Source organism: Colobus angolensis, unplaced genomic scaffold (genome assembly GCF_000951035.1).
Source record: "Colobus angolensis palliatus isolate OR3802 unplaced genomic scaffold, Cang.pa_1.0 Scaffold86, whole genome shotgun sequence".
Taxonomy (NCBI): Eukaryota; Metazoa; Chordata; class Mammalia; order Primates; family Cercopithecidae; genus Colobus; species Colobus angolensis.
The window spans coordinates 2,518,968-2,546,906 of record NW_012122487.1 but is presented as its reverse complement, the minus strand read 5'-3'; the positions used below and the strand labels follow the sequence as shown (position 1 = coordinate 2,546,906).

General features: G+C 39.4%; 1 protein-coding gene and 1 pseudogene across 1 annotated transcript in view; one reads left to right on the top strand and one right to left on the bottom strand.

Moving 5' to 3' along the window:
* Positions 1 to 1,806: 1,806 nt before the first annotated feature.
* LOC105503503 lies at positions 1,807 to 9,632 on the top strand (annotated as a pseudogene).
* Positions 9,633 to 18,172: 8,540 nt separating this feature from the next.
* The window catches only part of MLLT3 (myeloid/lymphoid or mixed-lineage leukemia (trithorax homolog, Drosophila); translocated to, 3), a 277,452-nt gene continuing 267,685 nt past the window's right edge, over positions 18,173 to 27,939 (bottom strand). The window contains 3 exon segments of the mRNA XM_011930354.1: positions 18,173 to 19,696; positions 24,884 to 24,955; positions 26,168 to 26,239. Coding sequence (XP_011785744.1) covers positions 19,565 to 19,696; positions 24,884 to 24,955; positions 26,168 to 26,239 — 276 coding nt within the window. The 3' untranslated portion in view covers positions 18,173 to 19,564.

Genomic DNA, 27,939 nt, shown 5'->3' with positions numbered 1-27,939 from the left:
GCTCTGCCGTATTTCCCTTCAGTGGGGAAAGTGAAGCCCCACTGAGCTCACATTCTCTTCATTGCACCCCCACTGTCAACCTGCTACATATTTGTTTACCGTCTCCGCCAACTAGAAAGTAGCTGGAGAAGGACAGGACTTTTATTCACTTTAAATCCCCAGGACTTACAAGAATGGTGTTTTCAATAAAACATTTTTTAGTAAATAAATGCATTAAAGTATTCTTCTTATCTCCATTTTACAGTTGAGAAACAGGTTTAGGGAGGTTAGCTAAGGTCTTAGAGCCAGTAAGTACAAATAGTACTATGGGTTCACCAACCGCTATTCCCAACTTCAAAATGCCTTTTTGGGAAATGTTTTTGCCACGATCATTCAGTTGGGGGTGATTTGACCAAAATGGGAAGCTGAGATGGAACAAGATGAACAAGAAATCACCGGGAAGCTGGGTCTGGAGTCTGCTATGCACACTCACACTCCTCCGAACTTACTCCAAACTCACTCATGTAGGTTCTCCTCACCTCACTCTTGACATTGACCAAATTCAATCCTTTATTAAATATACACCATAGCATTAAAGTGCAAGACAGATAAGATCACATAAATTTTTCAACATTTTGGGGAACAATGTGACACTGCTATTAATATTTGTAAGTATCTTGGAACCATTTACTAGATGAAATGTTTGTGTAACAGAAAAGATTATATAAAATGACACAAATCAACTTCAAATACACTAGTCTGTAAACTCCTAGAGGGTAGATACTGTGCTATATTCTCCCTGATTAGCACCACAAATGACCTATAGTCGGAATTCGATAAATGTTATTGAATTGATAAATATCTTTGGAAACGAAATGTTAGTCTGTAAGAGCAGATTTGGATGGTGGCATCTTTTCTGAGCCAGGCAATGACACACAGTTGTATGAAAACAGTGCCAGGGGAGGGTCAGCTACATCTGAAAGAAAGTCATAATCCCAATGGAAAGTTTTACAAATGAAGTATATAGTTGCATGGAATATCCTGTTATAAGAGCAGAATCTGCCACCTCAGTGCTGGGAGGGAATATGTGTTGTTGGAATGTATCCTCCAAACAGCCAGTCAGGAGGTGGGTTGCTCTCCAGCCATTAAAAACATCCCAGAGGCCAGGCACGGTGGCTCCCACCCGTAATCGTAACACTTTGGGAGGCTGAGGTGGGCAGGTCACTTGAGGTCAGGAGTTTGAGACCAAGCCTGGCCAGCATGGTGAAACCCTGTATTACAACCCCATCTGTACTAAAAATACAAAACTTATCCAGGTGTGGTGGTGGGTGCCTATAGTCTCAGCTACTCAAGAGACTGAGGCAGGAGAATTGCTTGAACCAGGGAGGCAGAGGTTGTAATGAGTTGAGATCATGCCATTGCACTCCAGCCTGGGCAAAAGAATGAGACCCTGTCTCAAAAACAAAAATAAAAACAAAACAAAACAATAACAACAACAAAACCATCCCCAAGGGAAAGACAAATGGCCATGATTTACAAACCAGAAAGTTGAATTGGTGAAGCCATAAACAGGCAGTCTAAAAAAAATTCCAGCTGAGACTTTTCCTCTATATAATCTCTTCTTTTTGCCTCATGCAGGCCTCAAAGCTCTGCCGTATTTCCCTTCAGTGGGGAAAGTGAAGCCCCACTGAGGAACAAAATTTCCACAAGTGTCCCTGCTTCCTTGGGTTTGTCCAGCTGTCTGGGATATCAGGAAGTGTCTTCAGGTACCCAAAAACTTTTGGTTCAAGAAACAATATAATTCCTTATCCAACCACCAAACTCCTAATGGGAGGAAGGCCAGTCTTCAAAGTGGACAGCCATCCAGATGACATTCTAGATTCCTCCTACTGCCATGGCAACACAGGGAACCTCGACGTGAGTGAGTGTGGGACATCGTGACTAGCTTCCAATGAATACAACATGGCAAAAGTGATGGGGTGTTATTTCCATGATTAGGTTATAAAAGACTATGACTTCCACCTTGCTAGCAGACTTTTTTTTTTTTTTTTTTTTTTTGAGATGGAGTCTTGCTCTGTCACCAGACTGGAATGCAGTGGCATGATCTCGGCTCACTGCAACCTCTATCTCCCAGGTTCAAGTGATTCTCCTGCCTCAGCCTCCCAAGAAGCTGGGACTACAGGCAGGTACCACCACACACACCCAATTTTTATATTTTTAGCAGAAACGGGGTTTCACCATGTTGGCTAGGATGGCCTCCATCTCTTGACCTCGTTATCTGCCCGCCTCAGCCTCCCAAAGTACTGAGATTACAGGTGTGAGCCACCACACCCGGCCAGCAGACTCTCTTTCTTACTGGCTTTAATAAAGCAATCTGGCAGTTTGGGAAGCCCAGGTGGCAAGAAACTGAGGGTGTCCTTCAGCCAACTGCCAGCAAGGAACTGGGGCCCTCAATCCAGCATCCCATGAAAAAAACTGAATCCTGCCAACAATCACTAAGTGAACTTGGAAACACCATGCCCCAGTTAAACCTTGAGATTACCTGGCCAGTATCTTGGTTGCATCCATGGGAGAGGCCCTGAGCTGCAAGATGTAGCCAAGCCATATCTAGATTACACAGAAACTGTGACATAATAAATATGTATTGTTTTAAGCTGCTAGCTTTTGAGGGCAATTTGTTACACAGCAATAGCTAACACAATATATTAAAACTGTAATGAAAACTTAGTGAGATACACATGCAAAGATTAGTGTTAAATGTGTCCAAAGCTTGGGATCATAGGATACTTACAGTAGATACTCTCTGGAGGAGAAGTATGGGATCCTACTTCACAATGCAAAGCTGTTCATGCTATTCCAACCTCCACCCCCACTATAGCTGCCCATTTATCCACTAAATCAAGCACAAGTTCCTTACCCTAGCAACAAGGTCTGACATCATGTGGCCTCTGCCTATTTCTTCAATTTTATCTCCTAATTTCCTACCACTTGCACTCCATCTTTAAGTCACACCAAACTACATGTAGTTGCCCCAAATGCTGTATGCTTTTCCCTTTGTCCATACTCTTCCCTCTGCCTAGAATGCCTTCCTGTACGGGTTCGCTTACAAGCATCTTTGGTGCTCTGTAGAACTCTATTCAAATCCTTACACTGTCCTCTCAACTCTCTTATTCCACAAGTCCACCTGTCTCATAACCTTTGGTTTCTTTGTCTAATACCTCTCTAGCTGTAAGCTCTGTATTGAGCCTCTTCTTCAACTTGGGATCCTCAGAGCTAGATCGCAGTCTGGCAAATCACTTCAGTCAACAACTAACGAAAGAATAACTGTGGGATGGACCTGCCAGGAGGAGAAACAATTATTTATTGGCTTAACTGTAATTTATACCACACTATTGAAATAATAGGTAGTATACAACAAAAGGACCTACATTCAGGAAGCACACAAAATTAAAAGCCACATGGAAGAATGAAAAAGCACATCTGCCAAACAGCAGGCATATTTGTCACAATGGAGGATTACATTTCATCCTAAGTTTGCCATCAGACAAGCAAGAAAATTCCAAGGAATTATGAATTTGCCTACACCTCCCAATTGGGTTCATCCTCAAAATTCCTCCATTAAAACAAAAGAAAGGCTTCTACATGGTTTGTCAAAATTATTCAGGTTTCCATCCTATATATCAGTTCTCCTCACCTTCCTGGTGTATCAAATCAGTTCAAAGAGAAAGAGGAGGGGATTTTAAAATGAATATCTTATTTTTATGCCCTTCAGGAAATCTGGCTCCCTCCCCATTTGTTATCAACTAAAATTGACAAACTGACCCAGAGTTAAATCAACTTAGGGATCACTCAAGGGGTGAAACCAATCACATTTTACATAAAGAAATGCTCAGAGAAGGCAGCAATTATACTTTATCAGAGAAAATGTCTTTCTTACAAAGTATAGACATCAAGTGGAGATGTTTGGTGATCCTTGTAAAACACCTTTAAATCAGAAGTAACTTAGCATGGATGCCCTTCATTTTGAAGAAAGAGAAAATATTTGATGATTTGATGATTCATCAAAAGTTTGTTTCTATGCAACAGGCTTATTGTTGTGAGGGATTTCAATGCAAAATTAATAATCAGCCTTGGAAAAGAAATGCCTTGAATCCTATAAAACTAGGATGACTTAAAAAGTTCTATTCCTGCTCAATCAACTTACTGAAAATCACCAGCATCTTTGATCTACAGAAGGGAATATTTCCAAAAGCTAAGCGAAAATCTCTCTTTCTTTAGGTCATAAATCAACTCTGTAATCAAGACTATGGAGAATCCTTACAGGGCAGATGGATTTGAATTTTATAAATCGGTTAGGTGTGGGGACATGATCAATAGTTCGATGATTTGACTAAGTAAAATGTGCTGAAAAAAATCACCTGTAGGAAGGTCTTGGATGAATCTGCACAAACATTCTTGAACCTGAAAATCCAAACTGTGAGTCATATTGAGACTAACAAAGTTAATATATGCCACCAAAGGAGAAGGCCATATCATCTCAGGGAAACAATTTTTGACTGTGGTTAGTAAGTATGTAGGAAATAATGCATTCGTTGAAAGGTAAAACTGGCAGTAGGCTTATGATGGCAATGGCAGTGCCAGCAGTGGCTGTGGCATCCTGGAGCAGGAAGATTTGGTGTAGTTCTAGTGCAGCACAGGCCAGAGTGATGATTCTGACATTTGGGATGCTACAGCACTGATAAAAGTGGATAATAAAGCTGTAGCTTCATTTAAACAGGCTCTAAAGATTGATGACATTTGCAAAATTTCAGATAAACCAAAAAGCATGCCTAGTAGAAAACCTACTAAGAAGAATAAAAGCCAAGAAAAGAACACTGCAACTTTCTTGAAGTAGTAGAAAGTTCGGGACAAATGTTCTGCCATTTGGTCAGAGGACAGCTGCATTTACCCAGCTACCATTTCTTCAATTGATATGAAGAGAGAAAGCTGTGTTGTGGTTTACACTGGATATGGAAATAGAGAGGAGCAGATCTGTCTGATCTACTTTCTTCAACCTCTGTAGCTAATAATATAGGACAGAGTGCTCAAGAGAAGGAAAACAAAAGTCAAGATTGAGTGCTGCTCCGTGGAATTCTGGGACCAGGAAAGTCAGGTCAGGTCTAAAATTCAATAGCCCACCACCCACACCACCCCACTTCCTATCATGCTTGCTGCCTCCATTTCCTTCTGGGCCACCAAAACTTCCCCTACCACCTCCCACATGTCTAGATTTTCTTTATGGTATTAATGCTTTAGGAAGTATGCTAATCTCTTGGTCCACGAGTGGCTAGCATACTGGCTATTATACAGGGTTGGGGCAAAATTAAAAAGAGAGAGGGTGCTCACATTCCAATTAATGAGTAAATATGCCATTATTATAAAAGTGAATCTTACTTTTGTAAAACTTTATGGTTTGTGGCAAACAAATGTTTTTGAATATTTTTAAATTTAAAATGTTAAAAAGTTGAAAAGGGTTAATGTAAAACAGTATTAAAGACATTTTGATACTAAAACTATTAGATAAAAGATTGAGCTACATCCCTACTAGAATTCTCATGGTATCAAAGTATTACCTCACCAAAAACTTACTGGTTGGTTGTGTGGAAAAAATATACTTTTACAATAAAGAGTTCCTTAGGCTCTGATAAAATTTTACATCACTAGTAGTCAGAAAAAAACAGACATGTTTTCTGATCTGTGATGCAGTATGACCTATGCATACTGCACTGTACACGCTATGACCTATGAAGTGCTCTGGCAAAAAACTTTAACTGAAATTTAGTCAAGCCTTTAGATCTAATTTCCTGTTTGCAGGAAATGCTGGGGATACAGCAACAAGTTAAATGACACCACTAAAGAAATGATCAGACAGATCCAGAATATAGAATGTTGTAGAAGATAACTGGCCTCATTGTTTCAAAATATCAGTGTTGAAAAAAAAAAAAAAGTGGAAAGGGTAACTCTTCTAAAGTTACTTAAGAGACATCATAACCTAATGCAATGTGGAATCTTTGATTAAACCTAAGGGGCTGAGAAAATTTGAATATGGACTAGATTTTGAATATTAGACCATTGTTGCTAATTTTATGAGCTGTGAGAAGGATGTTGTAGTTTATAAAAGAATGCCTTCATTTGCATACTCATTTAGGAATGAGGTGTTATAGTGTCCCTTAAAATGTTTTCAAATGGTTTTGCAAAATGCGCATGAAGCCTATACGGCAAAATGTTAATGAATCTAACTGGTGTGTATATGGGTGTTCAATGTGCTATTTTTTTCTATTTTCTGTACATTTCAAAGTATATATACATATTTTTAAATTAAAAAGGCAACACTGAAACAGAATAAACAGTTTTCTTATACTAGAATTGCTACAAATTTGATTATGTAAAAGAAACTTGAAAAATTTATACTTGGTGTGGGTTTGCTGAATCAGGACAGACTAAAGCTTTCAGTGCCCATAGTTGTCTTCCTCAGAGAAAATTTGACTGGTGCATTCTTCTGGTTTACTTTTATCCAGATTGAGTTGCATTTGATTTGACTCTTTCTTATATACAGTGCTTTAGAGAACTTCTTCATCTTTTTTTATTGATAACTTACCAGACAACCTAACAGGGAACTCCATCTGCTGTCCAGGCAGCCATCAACACACAGAAAGCCTCACGAGAATCACTCAGGGACGAAAACATTCCATACCACCAGTGTATAACCTTGTCCTTCATACACTCCCAACCCAGCCTCAGGAATACTGGCCATAAGGGAAAATCAGCCAAATGCTGGAACTGAGAATGCGGGTTTGCTCTAAGTAAGTAAAGGCACAGCTCTAAGTTCTTTGTAGTGCTCCACTACACAGTGTTTCCTACAACTCCCTGATAAGAATGACCTGAAGCATGTGTGTTAAGCTTGCAGCTTTCTAGGCACAGCCCCCAGAGTCTGGGTCAGAAAGCCTGGAATGGAGACAGCCCTCAGGAATCTACATTTGCCACAAGGAAAACAGAATCCTGATAGCTAAAAATGCCAAAAGATTGTTGCTAGGATGGTAACCCCTAAACATAGCTGCACACTAGAATCAGCAGAGGAACGTTCACAGTTCAGTAGGACTTACTGACTAAGGATCCCTGGCAGTGGGAACCAGGACTTTGTTTTTTACACTCCCACCTTGACTGCATATTAGAATAATCTCGGGAGCATTTGAAAATACCAGTATTCAAGGCCTCATGCAAAACAACTGACTCAGAACCTCTTACAGAGGAGTAGTTTGTAAAAGCTCCTTAGGTGATGAAAACAGACCACAGTTCAGCATATGGAAAACACTGAATTAAGTGTTTTAAGATGAAGCTGGGGTCATCAGCTTTTAATCTTTATTCTCCAAACCAGAGCAGCAAAAAGCAACTATACATCGACTTTGGGGCACACATGGCTGGGCTGGTGCTCCAGGCTGCTCCCTGTGCATAACTTTAAATTGAACCATTGATTCAGGTCTCTCTAAAAAGCCTGTGAAATTCAGATCAAATTAGAAAGTGTCCCTTCTGTAATGGGAATAAGGAGGCTGGGAGCCCAGAAACGGTGTTCAGTCTGTCTCCCAGTTAAGGATTTCCATATAGCTTCAAAGAAGTTCTAACTACATGATGACATTGTTGCTCAGGAGTGAAGAGATTCTACTGCCAGCAAAATGGAAAGGAAATACTCCACACACAGCAGCTACATTTTCACAAGGTCCTCAGGATAATGGTCGGCACATGGTAGGCACTCAGTAAATATCTCATGAATGACTCCCATTACCATGGATAAAGCATGAGTCTTTTAAGATGTCTCACTGTGGATTTGTCTCCAACTTCTGAAGAAATTGCCACCATAGTCATCATCATAAATTATGATACTATGAATAACTGTACTATGAATAACTGGAACTAGTAGCAAATTGGTTTAATGTGGGCCAAATAAGTTCTGCTTAGATATTTAAATAGACTTTAAACATTCTGAAGGATGGAGATTTCAAAGCTGGCCCCTTCCTATCTGTGGGGCATAAAAATGGTTCCCCAAAGATGACTACTTTTTAGTCCCTAGAACCTGTGAATATGTTACAGTACCTGGCAAATGAGCAAAGTTAAGGATTTTGAGCTAGGGAAATGTTCCTAGATTATCTGGGTGGTCCCAAGGTAATTCAAGTTTCAGTCGAAGATGAAAGAAAGACTGGACGTGGTGGCTCATGGCCTGCAATCCCAGCACTTTGGAAGGCCAAGGCAGGAGAATGGCTTGAGGCCAGAAGTTCAAGACCAGCTTGGGTAACATGGCAAGACCCTGTATCTACAAAAAATAAATTCGCAGGGAATGGTGGTGCATGCTTATAGTCCCAGCTACTAGGAAGGCTGAGGTGGGAGGATTGCTTGAGTCCAGGGATTCAAGACTATAGTGAGCTATGATCATGCCACTGCATTCTAACCTGGGTGACAGAGCGAGACCCTGCCTCAGAAGAAAAAAAAAAAAAATGATGGAAGACAGACACAGTTCAGAGTCAGAGAGAGTGGAAGAAGCTATGTTTCTAGCTTTGAAGATAGAGGAAGGGGCCATGAACCAAGGAATGCAGGTGGCCTCTAGAAGATGAGAAAGGTAGAGAAATGGATTCTCCCCCTGGAAAAGACACTGGAAGAAATGCAGCCTTGTTGACAGTTTGATTTTAACCCAGTGAAACTCACTTTACACTTCTGACCCCTGAAGTTGTAAGATAATAAATTTGTGTTAAGCCACAAAGTTTATGGCAATTTGTTACATGAATAGGAAACTAACATATCATACAATATTTAAGAGAAAAAAATAATTTGGAGAGTAATAGTGACTAAATTAGTTTTTCTTTGCATTTCAACATAGCAAAGGGCTACATTTGTATCCTCTATAAGATGATGTGGCCAGCCATATCCCTTTCAAAACTGTGGTGTGGCTTTTAAGAGTATAACGGTGGAACAAAGGTTACTGAGATGCTTGCTATAAATCAAATCACAGACTATACAATAACAATGGCCATTTCTATGTGGCATATGTTCCTTAAGAAAAAGTGACATCATTCTAAGGTCTTGTACATGGTAAATAAATCAGCAGAATGTCTGGCTAACCAAGATCACAACTTGGGCTTACTCCAGGTGAATGCCCAACCCTCTCTAGAGAATGGCTTCCCACACAAATACCACTCGCCAAAGTGGTAAGCCACTGCTGCGTAAAGATGACAGTGATGCTCATACTGTATACCCACACTTCTCCAGAAGGCACTACGCAACCATGTGTGAAAGGGCATGCTCTCACACTGTCCTTCCTGTGATCCAGGACACCATTCATGACATGTTTGTATAGGCTCAGGAAGTGTGTAGTCGTGCCAGGGGGCAAACCAGTGGGTTCACAAGGGGCTTGAACCTATGACCTCAGTTTCACCAGTGTTACCTCTAATTGAGCTCATCAGGTGGAAATGTGTTCAACTCTTATCTGTTCTATGTGGCCCAGCTCTGAGTCAAGAGACCTGGCTCCCTTTCATTCTAATGGGCTGAAAACAGCTTTGAAAGAGCAGCAGTCAGTTACACAGCTGATGACTGCCCTGCAAGAATGTGCACCTGAGGAAGGGCAATGATCACAACGGGCTGAAGACACTTGGGGCTGAATGGCAAACAGCACCAGTGTAATACTACATATTGGCAAAATTATCCACCACCAAGAGAATAGAGAATTCACTGAGAGAATTGTCTCATCAGACTCCAACAGCATCATAACTACCATTTATTAAGCACTTTACTGTGGACCAGGCACAGTGTGCTAAGTGTGCAACAAACTTCTAATTTTAACAATCGCCTTAAATAGAGGTCCGTTGTTCATCTCATCTCACAAATGAGAAAACCAAAGTCTGGGAAAGTGTGCTGTTTTAAGGTTATATGGCTAGGAGTGACAGACCTGGCATTCAAAACCAAACCTTTCTGCCTCTAATGTTATACTACCTTTCATGTAGTAGCAGAATAAGACATACTTTTAAGGAAAGAGGCAGCAGAGAATTGGCATCAAGGTAGCAACCTACTTGCAAGCCAAGGAAGATATTTATTTACAGCCATTTATTTCATTGGTTCATCATTTTTTGAGCATTTGGTCTATGCTAGGAATTGTGCCCATACAACTTGAAATCACCAAAATATCAAAGGGTATCAGGTAGTAGGACTTGGAGACAGAGTGAGAACCTACAAAATTCCAGAACATGCTCTAACAGGAAGAGGACCTGCCAGCTGAGCAATTCCACCAGGACGTGGCAGCGGCAGCCAGAGTGACTCGGCAGGTGACAATGAAGAGGTAGCATCTCAAACAAAGGTGTCAGGTGTGAGGAAAACAAACACAACCTCAACGTGCAACAGGCTCAGGAAATGGGGCCAGAGACCCCAAATATGGAATGCGCCCTTGCATGCAGGACTTAGTTCAATATGAGCCTATTCACCTATTCAACTGATAGGCTAACACAAGGTCGGGGGTGAGGAAGGAAGGGCTGGCTTGGAGACCACATCAACGGCAAAGCCTCTTCAGCAACACTGATAACGCCCTTTAAACCCTGGATCCTGTGGGCCTACCCTTACTATGAGGGAGATTCTCAATTGTTACCACAAAACAGCAGCTGTCAAGGTTCAGAACACAATATCCCAAAATATGGCACCTTGGTACACTGAGTATTTTAAACTGAAGGAAACTGACAAAACTCAGAAGCAGAAAGATCACTCTTTTCCCCACATTTCTCCCATGAAGATTGATCATTTAAAAAATTTTCTGGGCTGGACATGGTGGCTCACGCTTGTAATCCCAGCACTTTGGGAGGCTGAGGCAGGCAGATCACCTGAGGTCAGCAGTTCAAGACCAGCCTGGCCAACATGGTGAAACCCCATCTCTACCAAAGATACAAAAAATTAGCTGGGCATGGTGGCAGATGCCTGTAATCCCAGCTACTCAGAAGGCTGAGGCAGGAGAATCACTTGAATCCAGGAGGCAGAGGTTGCAGTGAGCCAAGATCAGGCCATTGGCACTCCAGCCTGGTCAACAAGGCGAGACTCCTCAAAAAAAAAAAAAAAAATTCTGACTTATCTCACCTGAAAGGAGGTCAAAAAGATCTTCATTCCAAAGGAGTCCTGCCCTATACCCAGGAGAGGCCAGAAGAATCTGAACAATCAGGCCTTGCTAAGTGCCCCCAGTTTATTACCATTATGTCATACCTCCTTTATGGATACTTCCGCATGACTGTCCATTCATCAAAGTTAAGCATAAAAATGGAGCTTCCTCTGGGTCTCTTGGACCTTCATTTCCGATGGCTCCCATGTCACATAAAACTTTGGTTCAATGAATCTGCTCTGCTTCTCTCTTGTTAATCTATCTTTAATATAGGGGTGTCAGCCATGAACCTTGCAATGGGTGAGGAAATATTTTTTTCTACCCTACACAGCCCAACCAAACACCTTTTATCATATGCATGGTAAGTGCATATGATAAAAGTGATGGAAAGAGAAATCTGAAGGTATACTTTCAGTTCCACATGTCCCAAAGTGTTTTCCTCGAAGCTACAGTGACCACATGCCCTGATTTGCCAAAGACAGCTTTGATTTATTCATGTTGTCCTGGGATGATTATTAATAGTGTCCCATTTCCTTCTCAAAAGTATTCCAGTTTGCTAGATCTGATGGTATGGACCTGTAGTCCCAACTACTTCTGAGACCAAGGTGGAAGGTTCACTTAAGCCTAGGAGTTCAAGGCCATAGCATGTTATGACGTGCCTGTGAATAGCAACTGAACCACAGCCCTGGCAACATAGAGAAATCCTGTATTTAAAAAAAAAAAAAAAAAAATCCAGTTTGGTCAAAAAGTTACATGATTAGCTAATCCAGAAACCCACTTCTAGAGATAGTAATAGCTGTGCTGTCCTTCTCTGAAACTGTGCTACCCAAACTATGTTATAAACCTTGAAGAATGAAATATAGTTTAAAAACTATTTTGATAAAGAAACATTATTTTAAATGCCAAACCGCTATTACTATCTTGCATAACTACTATTGTGTTACATACAGTTTAGGAAATATTGCATTAAATAAAGTTAAACAAGTTTGACTATTGGTAGAACATGTGGCTTTCCAAAGATTTAATATTTTAGCATGTCATGAATTGCCAAGAGGGTCATATACTGGGCAATGTTTCCAAACTTAAATGCAAAACCATTTCTCATGAAATGTCAAAAGAGGTTCATGTTCCACAAAATGCTCCCACATTTTCATTTGATAAATACAGGTGTCTCGTATGTCTTAGACTTGTTCTAGGTCCTGGAATCAGCAGTGAACAAAACAAAGTTCTTAGCCTCAGGCACTTCTGTTCTAGTGGCAGAGACAGATAATAAACATAGAAACAAGCAAATATTGTAATTTGGAAAACAATGATTTATCCCCCAATTGATTTAAAGTCAAAACTCCTGACATCTAACAATTCTGAGGGATATTCATGAAGCAGCCTGTCTTCAGATGTGAGTTGGCAATGATTTGTGTCTCTCAAAAGCTATCGCTGGGCATCATGTTTCCTGAATGAAAGAAGCTTCCCTTAACAAGTCTCCCCCTTTGAACTGAGTGTGCTTCATTTGGCATTCTCATTAGTATAAATGTGCTTTGGGGGGGGGTCTACCTTTATTTGGATTGTTTGTGGACCATATTCATATGTACCTTTAATTTAATGCTATTTCCTGTCCTAGCTAAACTGAGGTGTTACTTAAAACAGCGTCCCTTTCAAAAGAGATGTTAATAGGTGCTTAGCACCCAGGGAATACATTCCAACAAATGAAGGGTTATACATTCTATGCCACACATCCCATCCCCTAGGGCTGGGGCGGTGAGAGACAAGAAGGTTCTTACACACACACACACACACACACACACACACACACACACACACACACTCCTACCCTCTGATTGGTTCTGTGCAGAATAGAGACTCACATTTAAATGAATAAGCCAAGTTAAAACTTTCTATCCTGGAACAAAGCAAAAGGAAAGCCTCTTTATGTTGCAGGGACTATAGATGCCACGGGCTGAGCCTGTCCCAGAGTTTCCCTCCACTGCTCAAAAACTAAGCCATCTTGCTGCGTTTAGCACTTCTCACCAGACCACCCACCCAGACACGGATACACAAACCACATGTGTGAGGAATGCTGTTCGGCTAGGAAATCAGTATCAGTATTTCAACCTTATTACTTGCACAGACGGCCCTTTTAGTGCAACTCATTTGTTTTATCTTTTCAATAGCTTTGATTATTTTCTTTTAATGGCCTGGATTTATCCTTTTCTACCCTTTTGAAGCTTCAGAACTCTGTGGTGGGGACTGCATGGGGTGGGAGACATGATTAAAAGGGGAAAATGAGCAAATAACTTTGTCTTTACTCGCCACCTATCTCCCACTCCCTGTGGGCACCTCCTGTTCCGTGCGGATTACCCATACCCCAGTAGTCACCCTGAATTGTTATAAAAGTGGACTCAAGGAGCCTTCTCATTCAGGTGGTAGACTATTTGTGCTGTTATTTAAGAGCCATAGGGCCCAGTTATCATTATCAGAGTGTTTTTTGGTTTGTGCCGTATATTTCTCTCACTAGCTCCTAGGGACCACATTGGTTACCCTTCTTTAATTAAGGGGAAATTAAGACCAAGAGGCTAAGCCCAGAGTCAAAGGCAATTTAACAACCTCTGGAAAAAATTGGAAGCACCTCTACAGAAGGGGACCGCATAAACAGGAAGGTATGGATACTATTACCTGGCAGAGAAAGCAGAAGCTTTGAAATGTGCTCTGTGTTTTCTATTTGGGTGGTATCCCTGGCAAGGAAACCAATAAAATACCCTTAGTTGCTCCACTAATCAGAATAAAACAAGACCACTAGTTTTGGAGACTTATTTCCCTGAGTTACCAACCAGAGAGGTCTGGGGGTCAGGCTTGGTTATCTGTCATCTCTCTCCAGGTTTCCTTGCATATCAAAATGGGGCCATAAATTGGAGAGACAGGGTATTGGGGAAAACCATGTGGTGCAGTGCACCCCTGGGTGAGTGTGCTTCAGCAGGGCCTGGTGCTGCTCTTGACCCTTTCTATACACTGGAGAAGGTATAAGGCCATTATTTTAAATAAAAATGAGTATCTATGCCACAACAAGGGAACAGATTAGTCCAATCCAAGTACGGCCATTAGAAAGTTCTACTGCCGGCCGGGCGCAGTGGCTCAAGCCTGTAATCCCAGCACTTTGGGAGGCCGAGACGGGTGGATCACGAGGTCAGGAGATCGAGACCATCCTGGCTAACACGGTGAAACGCCGTCTCTACTAAAAAAATACAAAACACTAGCCAGGCGAAGTGGCGGGCCCCTGTAGTCCCAGCTACTGGGGAGGCTGAGGCAGGAGAATGGCATAAACCCGGGAGGTGGGGCTTGCAGTGAGCTGAGATCCGGCCACTGCACTCCAGCCCGGGCGACAGAGCGAGACTCCGTCTCAAAAAAAAAAAAAAAAAAAAAAAAAAAAAAAAAAAGAAAGTTCTACAGTTCTACTGCCATCCCAGCCCATCTGGGACTGATGCTTCCACACCTAAAATCAGTCTTGGGCTGACAAGAGACAAAGCAGTCCCCTCTAATCCCCTAAATGGCTTGTCAGCCTGAATGAAGATAAAGTCAGTTTCTCAAATTTGATGTAAATCTCTTTACTATTAAGTAAGAGCATCACATCCAATTCCTTGGTTATTTACCAAACTGAATGTATTTTATTCTCTTTGTTGTAGTTGCTCTTCTTCCTGTCTAATCAAGGTTGCTCTTCTTCCTGTCTAATCACAACAGCAGTTCCTGTTGTGAAAGTAAATGCAGGGACTTTGTAAGATCGACTGTCTCTGGCTATAGCACAGAGACAGTTTTGTTTCTGAACAAAACCCTCCAAAGAAATGGGGAAGAAAGAAAAAACATCATGCATACATAGCCCAGTTTATGCCAAGAATGCATCCCACCACTTCTTGTTCCAATCTTTGCAGAGCTTTAAAAAATTATATATATACTGGCTTTAGGACACAGAAGATGGTGCTAGACATGAGGGACTCCTAAAATGAATGAGGCGTGGACTCTCTGCCTTCAGCTGGTTTTGGACACATTGTCCTTTCTCTGGATGCCTCAGATCTCCCCATCTATTCTTCTTTAGAAACAGCATCACTTTTTGAGAAAAGGCTAGGGGCTAATTTTTCCTCTATGCAAAATAAAGCCAAACTTTGGTCAAATGACTCTTAGCAAATCAGTACAATTACACATTTTAAAAACGGTGCTGCAACAGATTATATGAGTTTAAGTAAAACACCTATTTCTATCAATCTGTACTTACATTTCAACATGGATTTTAGAGAAGGGAAATACATCTTACAGTGTGCCTTGAATTCACACAAAAGCATGTACACATACACAATGTGTCTTTCAACATAACTACACATACACAGTCCATTAAAAAGATACTGACAGATTTATAAAAGGTATTGGCCTTGCACTGTTAATCTCAATAATACATTTTCACTTAATTTATTTTTGCACTGCATGGTAGCTCTGGCCACCATTAAGGATCTGTCAGCATTTCCATCATAACTCTATTTTCAGAATACTGGAGTACAAGTGCCAAAATACATATTTACAGTTTACAGACAGCGGTGGCTTTGTCTTCCTTTTAAATTGACTTCTTCAATGCATCTTTACAAGGAATATCCAGGGATGGCAGTGCCTACATAATAAAAAGCATCATATAAAACAAAAGAGGTTAAAAGATGCAGACTTCCAGCCCAAGACTAGACTAAACCATGGGAACAGACTCCTTAACATTCACTGCAGCTGTAGTAGTCTCTACATCATAGCTTAGAGCAACAGTCCAAAGCAAGATTACTCTGATAATATATATGTATATATATATATGTATATATAAATATAGGAGCAGTACATAGCATTAGTACACAAAAAGCTAAAGGTGGAAAGTAATAAGCATACAGCAAATTACTCCAGAGCGGATCAATTCTACAGTGACAAAAGTAAACACAAGCCACCAAATAGACACTGACTGTTTCCAACACTGGACATCCAACTCCATTAAGTAGGCAGAGTTAAAACATTTAAGAGTAAAGTCTCTCTTAACAAGTATATTAACTACATTTCTGGAGCTTGAAGTGGTAAAGGGGATGTTATACAGGCCTAAAATTGTTTCTTCTCTTTTTTTTTAAAGATTAGGTGGGTCTGTAAAAGACATGGGCAAAAAACACTTTTGTTTTTTTTTTTGGTTAAAGAAACATTTTAGTGGAAGGAATCCAATATTATCGGCTCTTTCCACCAAAAGGTGAATATTCAGATTAGAGAGATTTGCCTGGCAATTTAAAATGTTTAGGACACTCTGAGATATTGTTTCCTAAATTTTTTGTCTCCTGATCTGAAGTTTTTATAGTCTTCCCTACCTTGATACTATATGAACGCATATATAGAAATACCCATTTGTCTGTACTAAGATCGACAGAGGCAGATTATGGTGAGGATCGTGAAATAACTGCAAAATATTGTTGCTAATATGACTGTTACATCCAAAGACAGAAGGACCCCCCAAACCCACCAACACACATCCTTCTGCAAAACCAGAGGCAAAAGCTAAGTTATAAGGGGGTATAGGGGCGGGAGTTCTGTACATATGTTTTTTCCCCTGGCTAATCACTGAGGAAAAAATTTTTTTAAAGTTTATCATACTCTGGCTGGTTCAAACCATATTCACATTCACCCAATTAATTTTATTTGAAACATCTATTTATATATGTACACCAAAGAAATTAAACCCTGCCATTTTCCCTTTGTGCTTAAGAAACCAGAGCCACTGTTAGGGTACTCATGTGTCAAATATATTCTTAATAGGCTTCAAAGTTGGGTGCATATAAATGTGACAGAACTGAAGGGGTTACTTTAAGAGCGGTATTATAACTACTTGAAATTAATTCAAAGGGATCTTTTTATTTCTGTATTTAAAAATGAGAGCAAGATTATCACTTCAAAAAAAAATAACGTAACTCTCACTCTTAATTTTGTGAAAAACTTATTTTGCTATCTTGATGAGTAGAAGATGGATCAGTTTTTCTGAATTTTATCAATTTACAAACTTACATTTTAGGATATTCTGAAGAAATTAACTTTATTCCCTAATTTTCAAGTCTAAAGTTTATCATATAATGGCTGCCCTACTTATCATCCTTTTTGTTTGGTCATTTCTTATCTTACCTAGTTTCTTGGTTAGTAACTTAAGGGAAAAAAATTTTACATTGGCAAATCATGTTTTTTGTCCCACAATTTAGTTACAGAAATAAAAATGGCCCAAACTACATATACACATTTCTAGTTAAACTACACAGATATATTAAACCACATAAACCTCTGCCTTGATGAGAATATGTGAGTAAGCAGTTAGAAATTTTAAAATATTTTTTAAAATTTGCAACATTTCCATATAAACATTACCCTCCCCTTCCAACTATAAAGTTAAAAACAAAACACAACTGAAACCACACAATTCAGCAATCACCTAATGTCCAAAATGACTCAAAGTTTCTCTGCACATCGAGAAGTGGACAATACAACAAATGCTTCAAGTACGGTTCATGCCAATCATCATTAAGAATCATAACATTATTGACAAAGTACACTTGTCCTCTGGGAGGACGCTTCAGAGAAATAATTTACAAGGAGCATGGCTGTATTATAATTTTTTAAAGGAAAAATAGTTTCTTTGGATAGAAAGAAACAGTGTAAAAAATCCCCTTTTTAAAATGCAGAAATAACTCCATTATCAATCTGCATTTATATAACTGCCCAAAAGAATGGGTCTGGAAAGACCATTTTCTGTACAGACACGAGTTAATCTCTGTATGAAAAGACAGCATCTGGCATGGGAACAAACAAGGGAGATACTGGTCTATTAGCACACATAGAGACTTTCTTAAGGCTGATCCAGTGACGAACCTTTGGATCCAGAAGTATTTCTTCATTTCTCTTCTTTTCAGTTGAATTTCTAGTAAAAACTTGGAAGATGAGCTGTTCTTACTTTTCATTTCTCCACTTATGGAGAAGATGGAATAATGACACCAAAAGTACTTTGGTTTTGTTCTTTTAAAAATAATTTGCTTTCTTTTGCATGCCACAGGACTGATTTCTAGTTTCAAAACAAGGGTACAACAAGAACAAAAATATCCCCCCATCCCCAACCATCTTTCACCAATACAAGAAATCCTTCTGGAAATATTAGTAAGCGACTAAACAGGTATTGAACCACTGAATCTACAAGTTAATACATAATCTGTTATGGTAGAATAACCAAGAATTTTACCCCAAAGAAAGATTTTAATTTTTTCAAATATAAAAGTGTCTAAGAGAATCATATGTGAACAAACAAAAATCTCTGATTCCAGATTTTTAGGATAAAGATGAGTAACACACTGGCAGCTGAAGAAAGCTGAAACTCTTACTAATAAATAGATCCAAATTTCCAAATTAAGAATTTCTACATTTTCTTTTAGAACACAGGACCAGAATTCTTTTTGTTTTTTTTGTTTTTTTTTTAAATGATGATCCTGCGGGATGCCTTTACTTCCATATTTACCTAGTATTATAACAGTAAAACAGACACAAGAATGTTGATGACAGCTCAACAATGCTGGATTCAGGACATTTACAGGTACACTTTTGTTTAAAAGTCCTACAAGTTTATTGACTAAGGCTAGACAGCAATTCATATGATCCTATTTGGTGCATTTTCTACCATGGTCCAAGATCATTACATGGATACAGCCAAGGACTGGGCCCCAACTTTCAGGAAAAAGACCACAAAGAAGAAAATCAAGGTGGCTATTTGGTCCCCCCAGTTGATAATCTGTGTCCTGGAACTGGAAAAACAAAAGGTGGAAAATACAGACTGCAACGAGTTAAAGGACTTGGAAAAAGTTGGTGGAAAGTGGCACGGTATACAAGTAAGGTCACTGGGCTTGGGATGGCAAGGGCGCTGCATTGAAAGAGCATCCACGGGACCAAGTACTTATAATGTCTGATGGTGTCATTCCCTCAATGACTTAGAATATCTGTATGCGATAATAAATAGATCAGTTATGTAATAAGGCAGTGTGTTGAATATGCGTTCGTCCTGTGGAATGAACCACCACAGAGAGATACATGATACCATACACATTCTTTGAGTTTTCTTGTGTTGTGTTTGATTTGTTTGTTTTCAAGGCTATCCAGGCTAACTCTTCCCGGGGATTTCCTTGGAGAGAAGAGTGGTCCGCTGAGGCTGGTTTGCTTTAACCTCTCCTTTATCAAGAGATGATGACTGGCTTTAAAGAAAAATAAAGCTGAAGGTTGTTTGATTTTTATTTTTTCCCTTTTGGTTGCATCATTCTGAGTGTTTTCATATAAACAATAACAACAAAAAATCACAACCAAAGAAAAAAAAAAACACAATAGTTTTTGATGCATCCAGTCGTTATATCCTCAGGATGTTCCAGATGTTTCCAGGTAACTCTGTAGTTTACGGACTGTGGTTTTGTCCAGCGAGCAAAGATCAAAATCAAATGTTGTGTTTGTGATATGAAAGTGTCCAGTTTCTTCTATAAGGTTCACGATCTAGAGGAGTGAAGAAGAGAAAGTTTGGGCAATAAGCAGCAAACATCAAAAGGCAAAGAGAGAGTAATAGAGGGGCGATCAAATATGGAATCAAGTGATAAATATGCGTATTTATAGCAACAAGGTCCCATACCATGAATAGCATTAAATTGTCTCAGTCAACTTGATAAGTCAAAGGTATATTAAGCCTTAGAAATTCCCAGTGAGAACTTGTCTTGCTTTTCATACCCTTTAAACTCATTCCTGCTTTCAAGTCGTGAACAGAATATTTAACTGTGAGTGAGCAGTTAGGGGGAGATAACATTTCAAGACCCCATTAAAAATTAGTTACTGACTCAACAGACAGTGATTATACTTAATAAACATAAGAAAAATCCAGCCTAGAAATAACAAAACTACTTTTACTTCAGTACAAACACATACACACACACCGCTATATAAAATCATTTTCCTTTATCATTATATAATTGTTAATAATTTGGAAAACCTCATTTCTTCTTGTATTGGCTCCAACTTTCAGAAAAATGTTAAATGACAGAGGTGATGGTTACTGTTTTAGGTGGGGAGGGAGTCAGAGGAAAACTTTACTTGCTTAAACCATTAGACTCAAAGTTCTGTTACATGCATCAAGAAATTCTTAGAAGGGGTATACCCAATTGTGGTTAAAGTGCTACATTTATGTAAAAATTTATCCAACAAGATCGTATTAACACTAAAAGATCTAAAATGGACACTCATTTGTTTTGTTATTAGTAATAGAACTTTCAGCAAGTCATCCACACATATCCACATACATACAGAACCACAAACACACAGCTATGCTCAATCATATACTTACTATATAATTAACATCGATTGAACTAAGACTATGTATTTTCTGGAATAAATTTTTAGTTTTGCCATTTTATGCAAAAATACTATGGATCTAGTGAAAAATGTGTAAATTTCGGGATGGAAACAAGTAGTCTCTTCAGAGCTATTATAATTTCAAATTTATACAATGGAAATAACAAGCTGACCAGAATTTGACTCCTTCCCCCAGCCAGCTGCCCAGTAGGTAATTGACAAAGCAGTTAGAATAGAGTTCTGGATTTGGCATATCAAGTTCTGACTCTGCTCACTCTTTCAATGGTATTAGAACACCATAACCTTTGAGCCTCAGTTTCCTCATCTGCAAAATGGGAGTAACGCTACCTATTCTACTTGTGCAAGTTTGGGCAGATGATCAAATAAGATATCATAAGCAAAGCTTCTTATAAATGGTAAATTGCTACCTAAGTCAGGATAACATAATTATGATTACCTTATAAACTGATCCTTAATTATCTGGGAGGTAACTAAACTGCACATGAATTACAGACCTGATTCTTTTTCCTCCCGCCCCCAATGAGTGTTAGCCATTTCATTAGCACTAAAATAAATAAGGCAAGAAAATGCAGAAACTAAAACTCAGAAAGGCCTGCTTGAATAAAAAAAAATTGTAACTAATTCTTTTAAGAAAACAGTTTTCCATGACCCAATATAGCTGTTCCCTAATTATTTAACAGCAAATAGAAAACTGGGCAATAAAAAAATCCCTTCTAGAGAAAAGCTACTTAATTTTAAAGCATATAAACACTTTTGCCTACTAGAAACTTGAGCCCGGGCATTTCTCATGCATTGTGCTATCTTGCAGATCTCCAGTATTTCCATCACCAACCCCTACTTCCTCTATCAGCATGCTGCGCCCGGCCTGCAGCCACACATGCACAATGATATAAAGGGGATCTGATAAATCTAACTAAATGAGCCCCACATTTTTATGGGAGCCCATAAGAATACATCAAGGTAGATGCAGAGAAACAGCCTTAATGTAGTAGCAGTGGCAAGAGTTGGGGAGTTGGGAATTATTTGCCAAAGGGAACAGCATTAATGATTTGAATTATTAGAGCATGTGCCCACATCCTCATTTAAGTAAGGGCTCCATAAAGAAAAATAAGTGTGCATTCCTTTCCAGGAATCCTGATAGTCAGATCAGAAACAACGTTAACATGCTTAATTCTATTGACACAGGCCACAAAGCCTGAACATACCCCACGAGTGCCTGAAGAACTCCACTCTGCCTTTCTACAGGAATACCCTCTTTGCTGATGCAGTGTGGCTTGACCTTGATGTCATTACTCTGCATCATAGTACAATAATTAATGTCTGTCCAAAACAATAATAATAGTAGATGGAGTGACTGCAGATAAGAAAAACAGGCAATCGGGCACATATGGGTAGTGGAAAAGGAAGAGTGTATAAACTGCTTAACTCATTCTTCAGATGATGGTTGTTGTGAAAACATTCATGATGGATTATTTCCTGCCACGTCAGCCTTTCAAGGGGTACTTACGCAGGTTGTTGGATGTCTCATTTTGTTTTAAACAGGGTGAGATCCACTTGTCAGATCTGTGGCTCCCTTCCCCAATTTTTAATTATAAAGAGGTAAATGCACTGATTTTAGTCTGATTATAGTTTCAAAAACCAGGGTTCTTTCCATGTGAAGCAGCCTCTTCTCTGTGTGATAAGTAATGAACAGACTTTACTTTAACTGCTTCTCTATGGAGTAGAGCCAGGTCTGGGATAACATAGGTCTTCCCATAGAAAGGCCTCTACTATGGTCTGCAAAGCGCTGACTACCACCGCATAAAAATGTGTGCCCTACCCTTGGTTAAGGGGTAGGCCATCAGGCTCAAATCTACAAGGGGTGCTGAGATATGACAAGTTATTTCCCAGGATGGAGAACATCATTTTCAGCAGAACACTTCTCAGGGAAGCTTCTCTGGGTTCTTAGAAGGAATATTCTAATATGCCACGGATTCCCTATTCCTTGCAGACAATTCGAAAAGAATGATGGCTGGATTCTAAATTGCTAAACTAAGCAATTTAGTTTCCTCTAAGGAAACCTGGTTTCCCACAGAATTTTCTTCTCCCAGATGTGGATGCAAATCCAGGCTTAGAGTGAATTGCTGGGGATGTTAGATGTGTTCAATGTCACTTTCCAAATAAATGTGGAACATGTGGTTTAAAGAGGAATCAAATTATTCATCAGTCCTAGGTAATCACTTCTCTTGATCTGACTATGTCTACTCTATTGTATTTATACCCTTTGAAAAAGTGGCTTAGGAACACAGGCTCCTTGATCCATTGCTGTCTGTTCATTAAACCAGCTGCCGAGTGCCAGGACTGCATGCCCCCAGAGTAAAACAAAGCTATTAACCACTTTTTGTGAGCCAAATAAAATCGTCAGGCCAGATTTTTGGATAGGATGCATTTAACAGGGAAGGACCTAGATGTGATCCTGGGCCCACTAGAAATTCTGCTTCAGGTGTTCAAGTCTGCACGGCGGAGAATACGTAGACTTTGTGGAATGCATTCCATGAGATGAGCAGCCCTCAAGGTGGAGAATAACATTAGTCCTCAATAGTGCTATGTTTTACAAAAGGAATTAATTAAGCAGTAAACCGTGACAGGACATGCATCATGGTATCATAATCACAAGCCTCAGCTGCATTACAAGGCAAAAGGCCAAAGACTGAGAGCTTTCAACCGGCCTGGGAATGCAATTAGGGTGAAATACTGTGTGCCCGGGAGTGCCTTTATGCCAGGTTAAAAATTCATAGATATTACTCTCTCCCTCTAGAATACTAAAATAATCCACTTGGATGGAATTCTCCAGTAAGCCACCTTCCTTCACAATTCTTATAAGGTCAAAATAAAGGACAACATTAAATTGGGAATGCCAATGACACCCCAAGGTAAGATCTGCCCAATGGCCTAGTATCCTTGACTCACTGGCAAGGCTTTCTTTGTGAAGATGTCCCAACCCTGCACAAACATCTGTCCCACCTCCTATGAGACTTACTATTTGGGCTCAGCTTGGGTATAGATAACTTTGTTGGACAATTGCTCCACAGTGCCTCAGAGCTGGTGTTTGGGAAGAGATGAGAAAGATCATGCAACAGATCTGCAATTAGCATTATGCCAGCCCCAAATATCTGGTAAGTGACAGGTAAAACAACGTTCGGTTCTTCAAAAGAGGCCTAAGAAGAATATTAGCAAAGTACTAGACCACCACTTATGGTAGGCCACTCAAGTCCTGCTTCCTTACCCATACTAATTAAAAAGAAACTGCAAGAAATGCAACTTATCTGCAATTAAGAATCATAGGTCTGTAGTCTTTTGTTCAAATCTAAAACTCTACAAGGGTTAAAAAGCTTATCAGGCCACTCAGGAAACTTGGCAAGTTTGAGATTATGTATTTAGAGATGTGAGCAAAAATGTACACAGAATATAAATGTGACCCCCCCAGCCACTAAATGTTTAAAAAAAACCACACACACACACACACACACACACATACACACACACACACACACACACACAGCTGGGGTAGATTAAGTATTAATGTCAAGTCATTTGAAAGTAGTAAAACAAAAAAAAAGAAATTCAAACAGTGAAACAATCTACATATCTGCCCTGGAATTTAGAACACACATTCTACTCGTTGGGTGTTAAAAAAATTACCAGTAGCTGCTGGTAATGCAACAGAGGCACACATCATTAACTGGATGAAAATGAAAAACCACCCTTCTTATCTTATTAAAACATCAAACTGTATTAATTGAAGTTTCCCCAATTTACAAGTATTCCACTACAAGTATTACACAGTTGAGTTCATAATAATAGAATGTATGTTGTACAAGATAAGGGAAATGAAGAAAATATTTATTTTCCTTAGAATATCATTGGCAAAGGTTACTAAATTGAATCACAAATGTTTACAACACTTAACTCAAATTCTTATCACCGTTTTCCCATGAAACCAGAAGCCTGGCCCCAAAGGCTTTTCATTCCTACTGTCCCCTCCCTCAGCCCACATTACACCAGCCAGCTGAGGGATCACTACAATCCAGCATCACTTCCCAAATTGCCCAGATCTCATCATCCACAGCACTAGAGGAGGGAGAATAACTGCCATAGAGCTCCAACGCAGACTCTAGGTGGCCTCAGAAATGAGAACCCTTCCCAAATACGTCTATAGGTGGCATTCGCCAGATTCCGATAGCGTGGGGCTGCAGTGGCCTCCAGGTGCTATCACACTACTGCAGGACAAACCAAGTCTTGATGTTTCTGGAAAGAGTTGTGCTAAAAAGCATTTCTCACCTGCTGCAGAATGTGTCTTTCCCTCAGCGTCATTAACCTTCTGTGAAGCTCTACCAGTTCATCTAGGTATGCCTGAAAGAGAAGAATGTCCCCCAAAAGGACAAGCACTTTAAGAAGTAGTTCAAAAATAAATGCATATGTAAGTAAAAACACACAAGCAGCAGCAGTTAGAGGTTCTCATTACACCACTCTAGCCCAGGCTGCGTGCACTCAGTGCCCAAAGGCCTCTGCAGACCAAGCCTGTCTCAGAGCAGCCATTAACTTTATCCCGCCAATTTTAAAAAGGGAGTTGGAGGGAATTCTTGGACTTAATTGCTCTTATGAAGATTCAAGTCAGTAGACTCACTTTCCTCCAACATCTCTACAAAAGGTAGGGAAATTCAATGCTAAATTGTGAGTTTAAACATGTTAACAAAGGCTACTTTCATTTTTTTTTTCTCCATTCTTGAATCTCAGAAGGTTTCTAAGAGAAAAAAAATTCTAAGTTTGAATACGGAAACAACAATGTACATTACCAATTAAGTCAGGGCAATTTTGTGGGGGTTTTCCTGTTTGTTTTGCTTTTGTTTTAAAAAGGCTTCCTGGTCATACCAAACATTGCAGTAAGCAATGCCAGCAAGTGACAGAAGAACAGAAGAATGTATTATGAAAAATACATACAGGGATCACTAATTATCATCTGATTTGTGAAGAGCTCCCCTGAAAGGGGAGAGGGGGTACCTCTCTTTCCATATGCTCAGACTCACGAGTCTTTGTTAGCATAATTGCATGGGTGCCCCCAGCACCATTTGCAATAAAGGCAAATGAAAGATTCGTGAAGCATTACAGAGGTCTGCCCTGGCCCTACAAAGCAGGGTTAGGGCCCTGCCCAAACCAGGTAACTTAACCCCATCAGGTCTTGTAGTCAGATTTCAGAAGCATGATGCACACTCTGGGAAAGCAAACTGCACTAGCATCAGATGTCTTGCTCATCTACATCTGAGATTCCTTAACCTGCTACCTCTACCACAATTCTCTTACTTCCCAATTCAATGTGCCTGAAATCCCTTGGCAATGTAGGCAACATGGCATATGACAGATAAGGCCAAGCTTAATACTGAAGATATAAACAACACATGGAAAACATACTACAAAGCACTGGGACTCAATACTCATCATTTGGGCATCTTGGGCACTTTGATAAAGAAAATGAAAGGAGAACCAGCAAGGATGATCAAGGCAAACACAAAGAAACAGAAGGCTTGTCAGTGTTGGAGCTCTGCTAGTAACAGACTGGAAACCTACCTTGTCACATTCACCATTCTTTATTTGCTTATCTGATTTGCTTTGCTTTATTGGACTTTTGACTTCAAGAATCTAGGGATCAAAGAGAACACTGTGTTAAATTTTATTTCAAACATCTCTTAGCTAACCAGCCACATAAACAAAGGCACTCACTGAATGAAATGTACAGTAACATTTACTTTCCAAATAGCATTTCTTTTCTATACATTTTCCTTCTTCTCTCTAATCTTATTTTCCTTGGAAAATAAATTACTTAGATCTGAAATGCTGAGTCAGAGGAGTAGAACTAAAAAAAAAGTTGATGATAAGGAAATTGATCTAAGCTTCCAAGGCTGCTTCTCTTTTGCGACAACACTCTCACCATATGTATAGCAGCTGAGTTATACTGAGATTATAGTTCCCGCTGGCAAGAATTTTTTTCCTATTCATTCTGCTGTTTCAGCATGACTACTAGTGCTCAGTATGCTAGGGATGATAAAAACAAATACTCAAATGCCCTTTTTAGTACCTAAATTTCACATTCTAAAATTACTCATATGCACAAAACTGATGCAGTTTTGTGGAACATTTGATGGAAATGAAGATGGCCATGAGTTATACTAGTTGCTCCCAATTTGGGATCCTCCAACTCAAGAAATAAAGAGATAGGACTATCTTCTGTGTTTTAAGAAATGATATGTTTACCCTTGGTAAAACACCAAGTGTTTTCTCTTTTATCTGGACTGATTACAACTTAAGTTATGAATAGTTTTACGTACTGTATAGAAGCTTTGGTGGGAAGCTATGTTTCTATTTAATAAAAAGGAGAAGCAAATTATTATTTAATAAATGCAGCTGATTTCTTCGACAGCATCTTCAAAACTGAGGGTTAAAAGGTAAGTATTTTTAAATGGCCCTCACTTGAAAAAGCTTGAAACCACTGAATTGATAAATGATGAGTGCTTACAAATGTGTGTAAACACAGAAAGGAAAGTACTTTGTATTTTTCATTATAACTCATTATGAAGTGAGTTGTTATAATTGGGGACTAATATTAAAGGAGGAAAATACCAAATAAAGGACCTACTTTATCTTAAGAAGTTTTATATTCCTACTGTTCTCTTTACCCACTCTCTGCCCTAACTTAGTAACAGTTCTGTCCACAAGTTTATTACATTCCATAACATAAAGATTTTAAGAATAAGTCCACTTTTAATCTGTAATGGCAAGAGCAACTGATTAGGCTCAGAAGCCCAAGTTCAAGTCTCAGCCTTATCATTTAATATTTTCGGACTGCAAAGGATGAAATGGGAGAAATGAACAAGATAACACCCAGATTCCCATTCAGTTTTAACATTTTATACTACTAATAAACATTTTATTGGATGAGGATAGGAATGTGACATCCTGGAAAAGACCAAATACTCCTGAAAGGGCAAATTTTTATTTTAATTGAGAATAATGCATGGGTAAAAAGTGTCTTTCTAACAGTCCTTCCTGAGAATCATGTTTTTTTCATCATTTTTACTATGAAGATAACCAAAAGACTAATTTGACCAGGCTAACTTAAAATACAATGCTTTTGGCAACACAGGCAAATTACTTATTAGCAGAGGCAAGGCAATTGTTTTTAACATGCTCCACTGTAAAGGAAACCAAATACTCCACTACATTCAGAATGTCCTCTTCCATTGTTGTTGGAAGTGAGACCTTAAGGGAAAAATCAGCGCTGAGACCTAAGAGTAAGTAGGTCAGTAGATGGCACTCCTCGCCAACTCAGATACTGGGCTGGG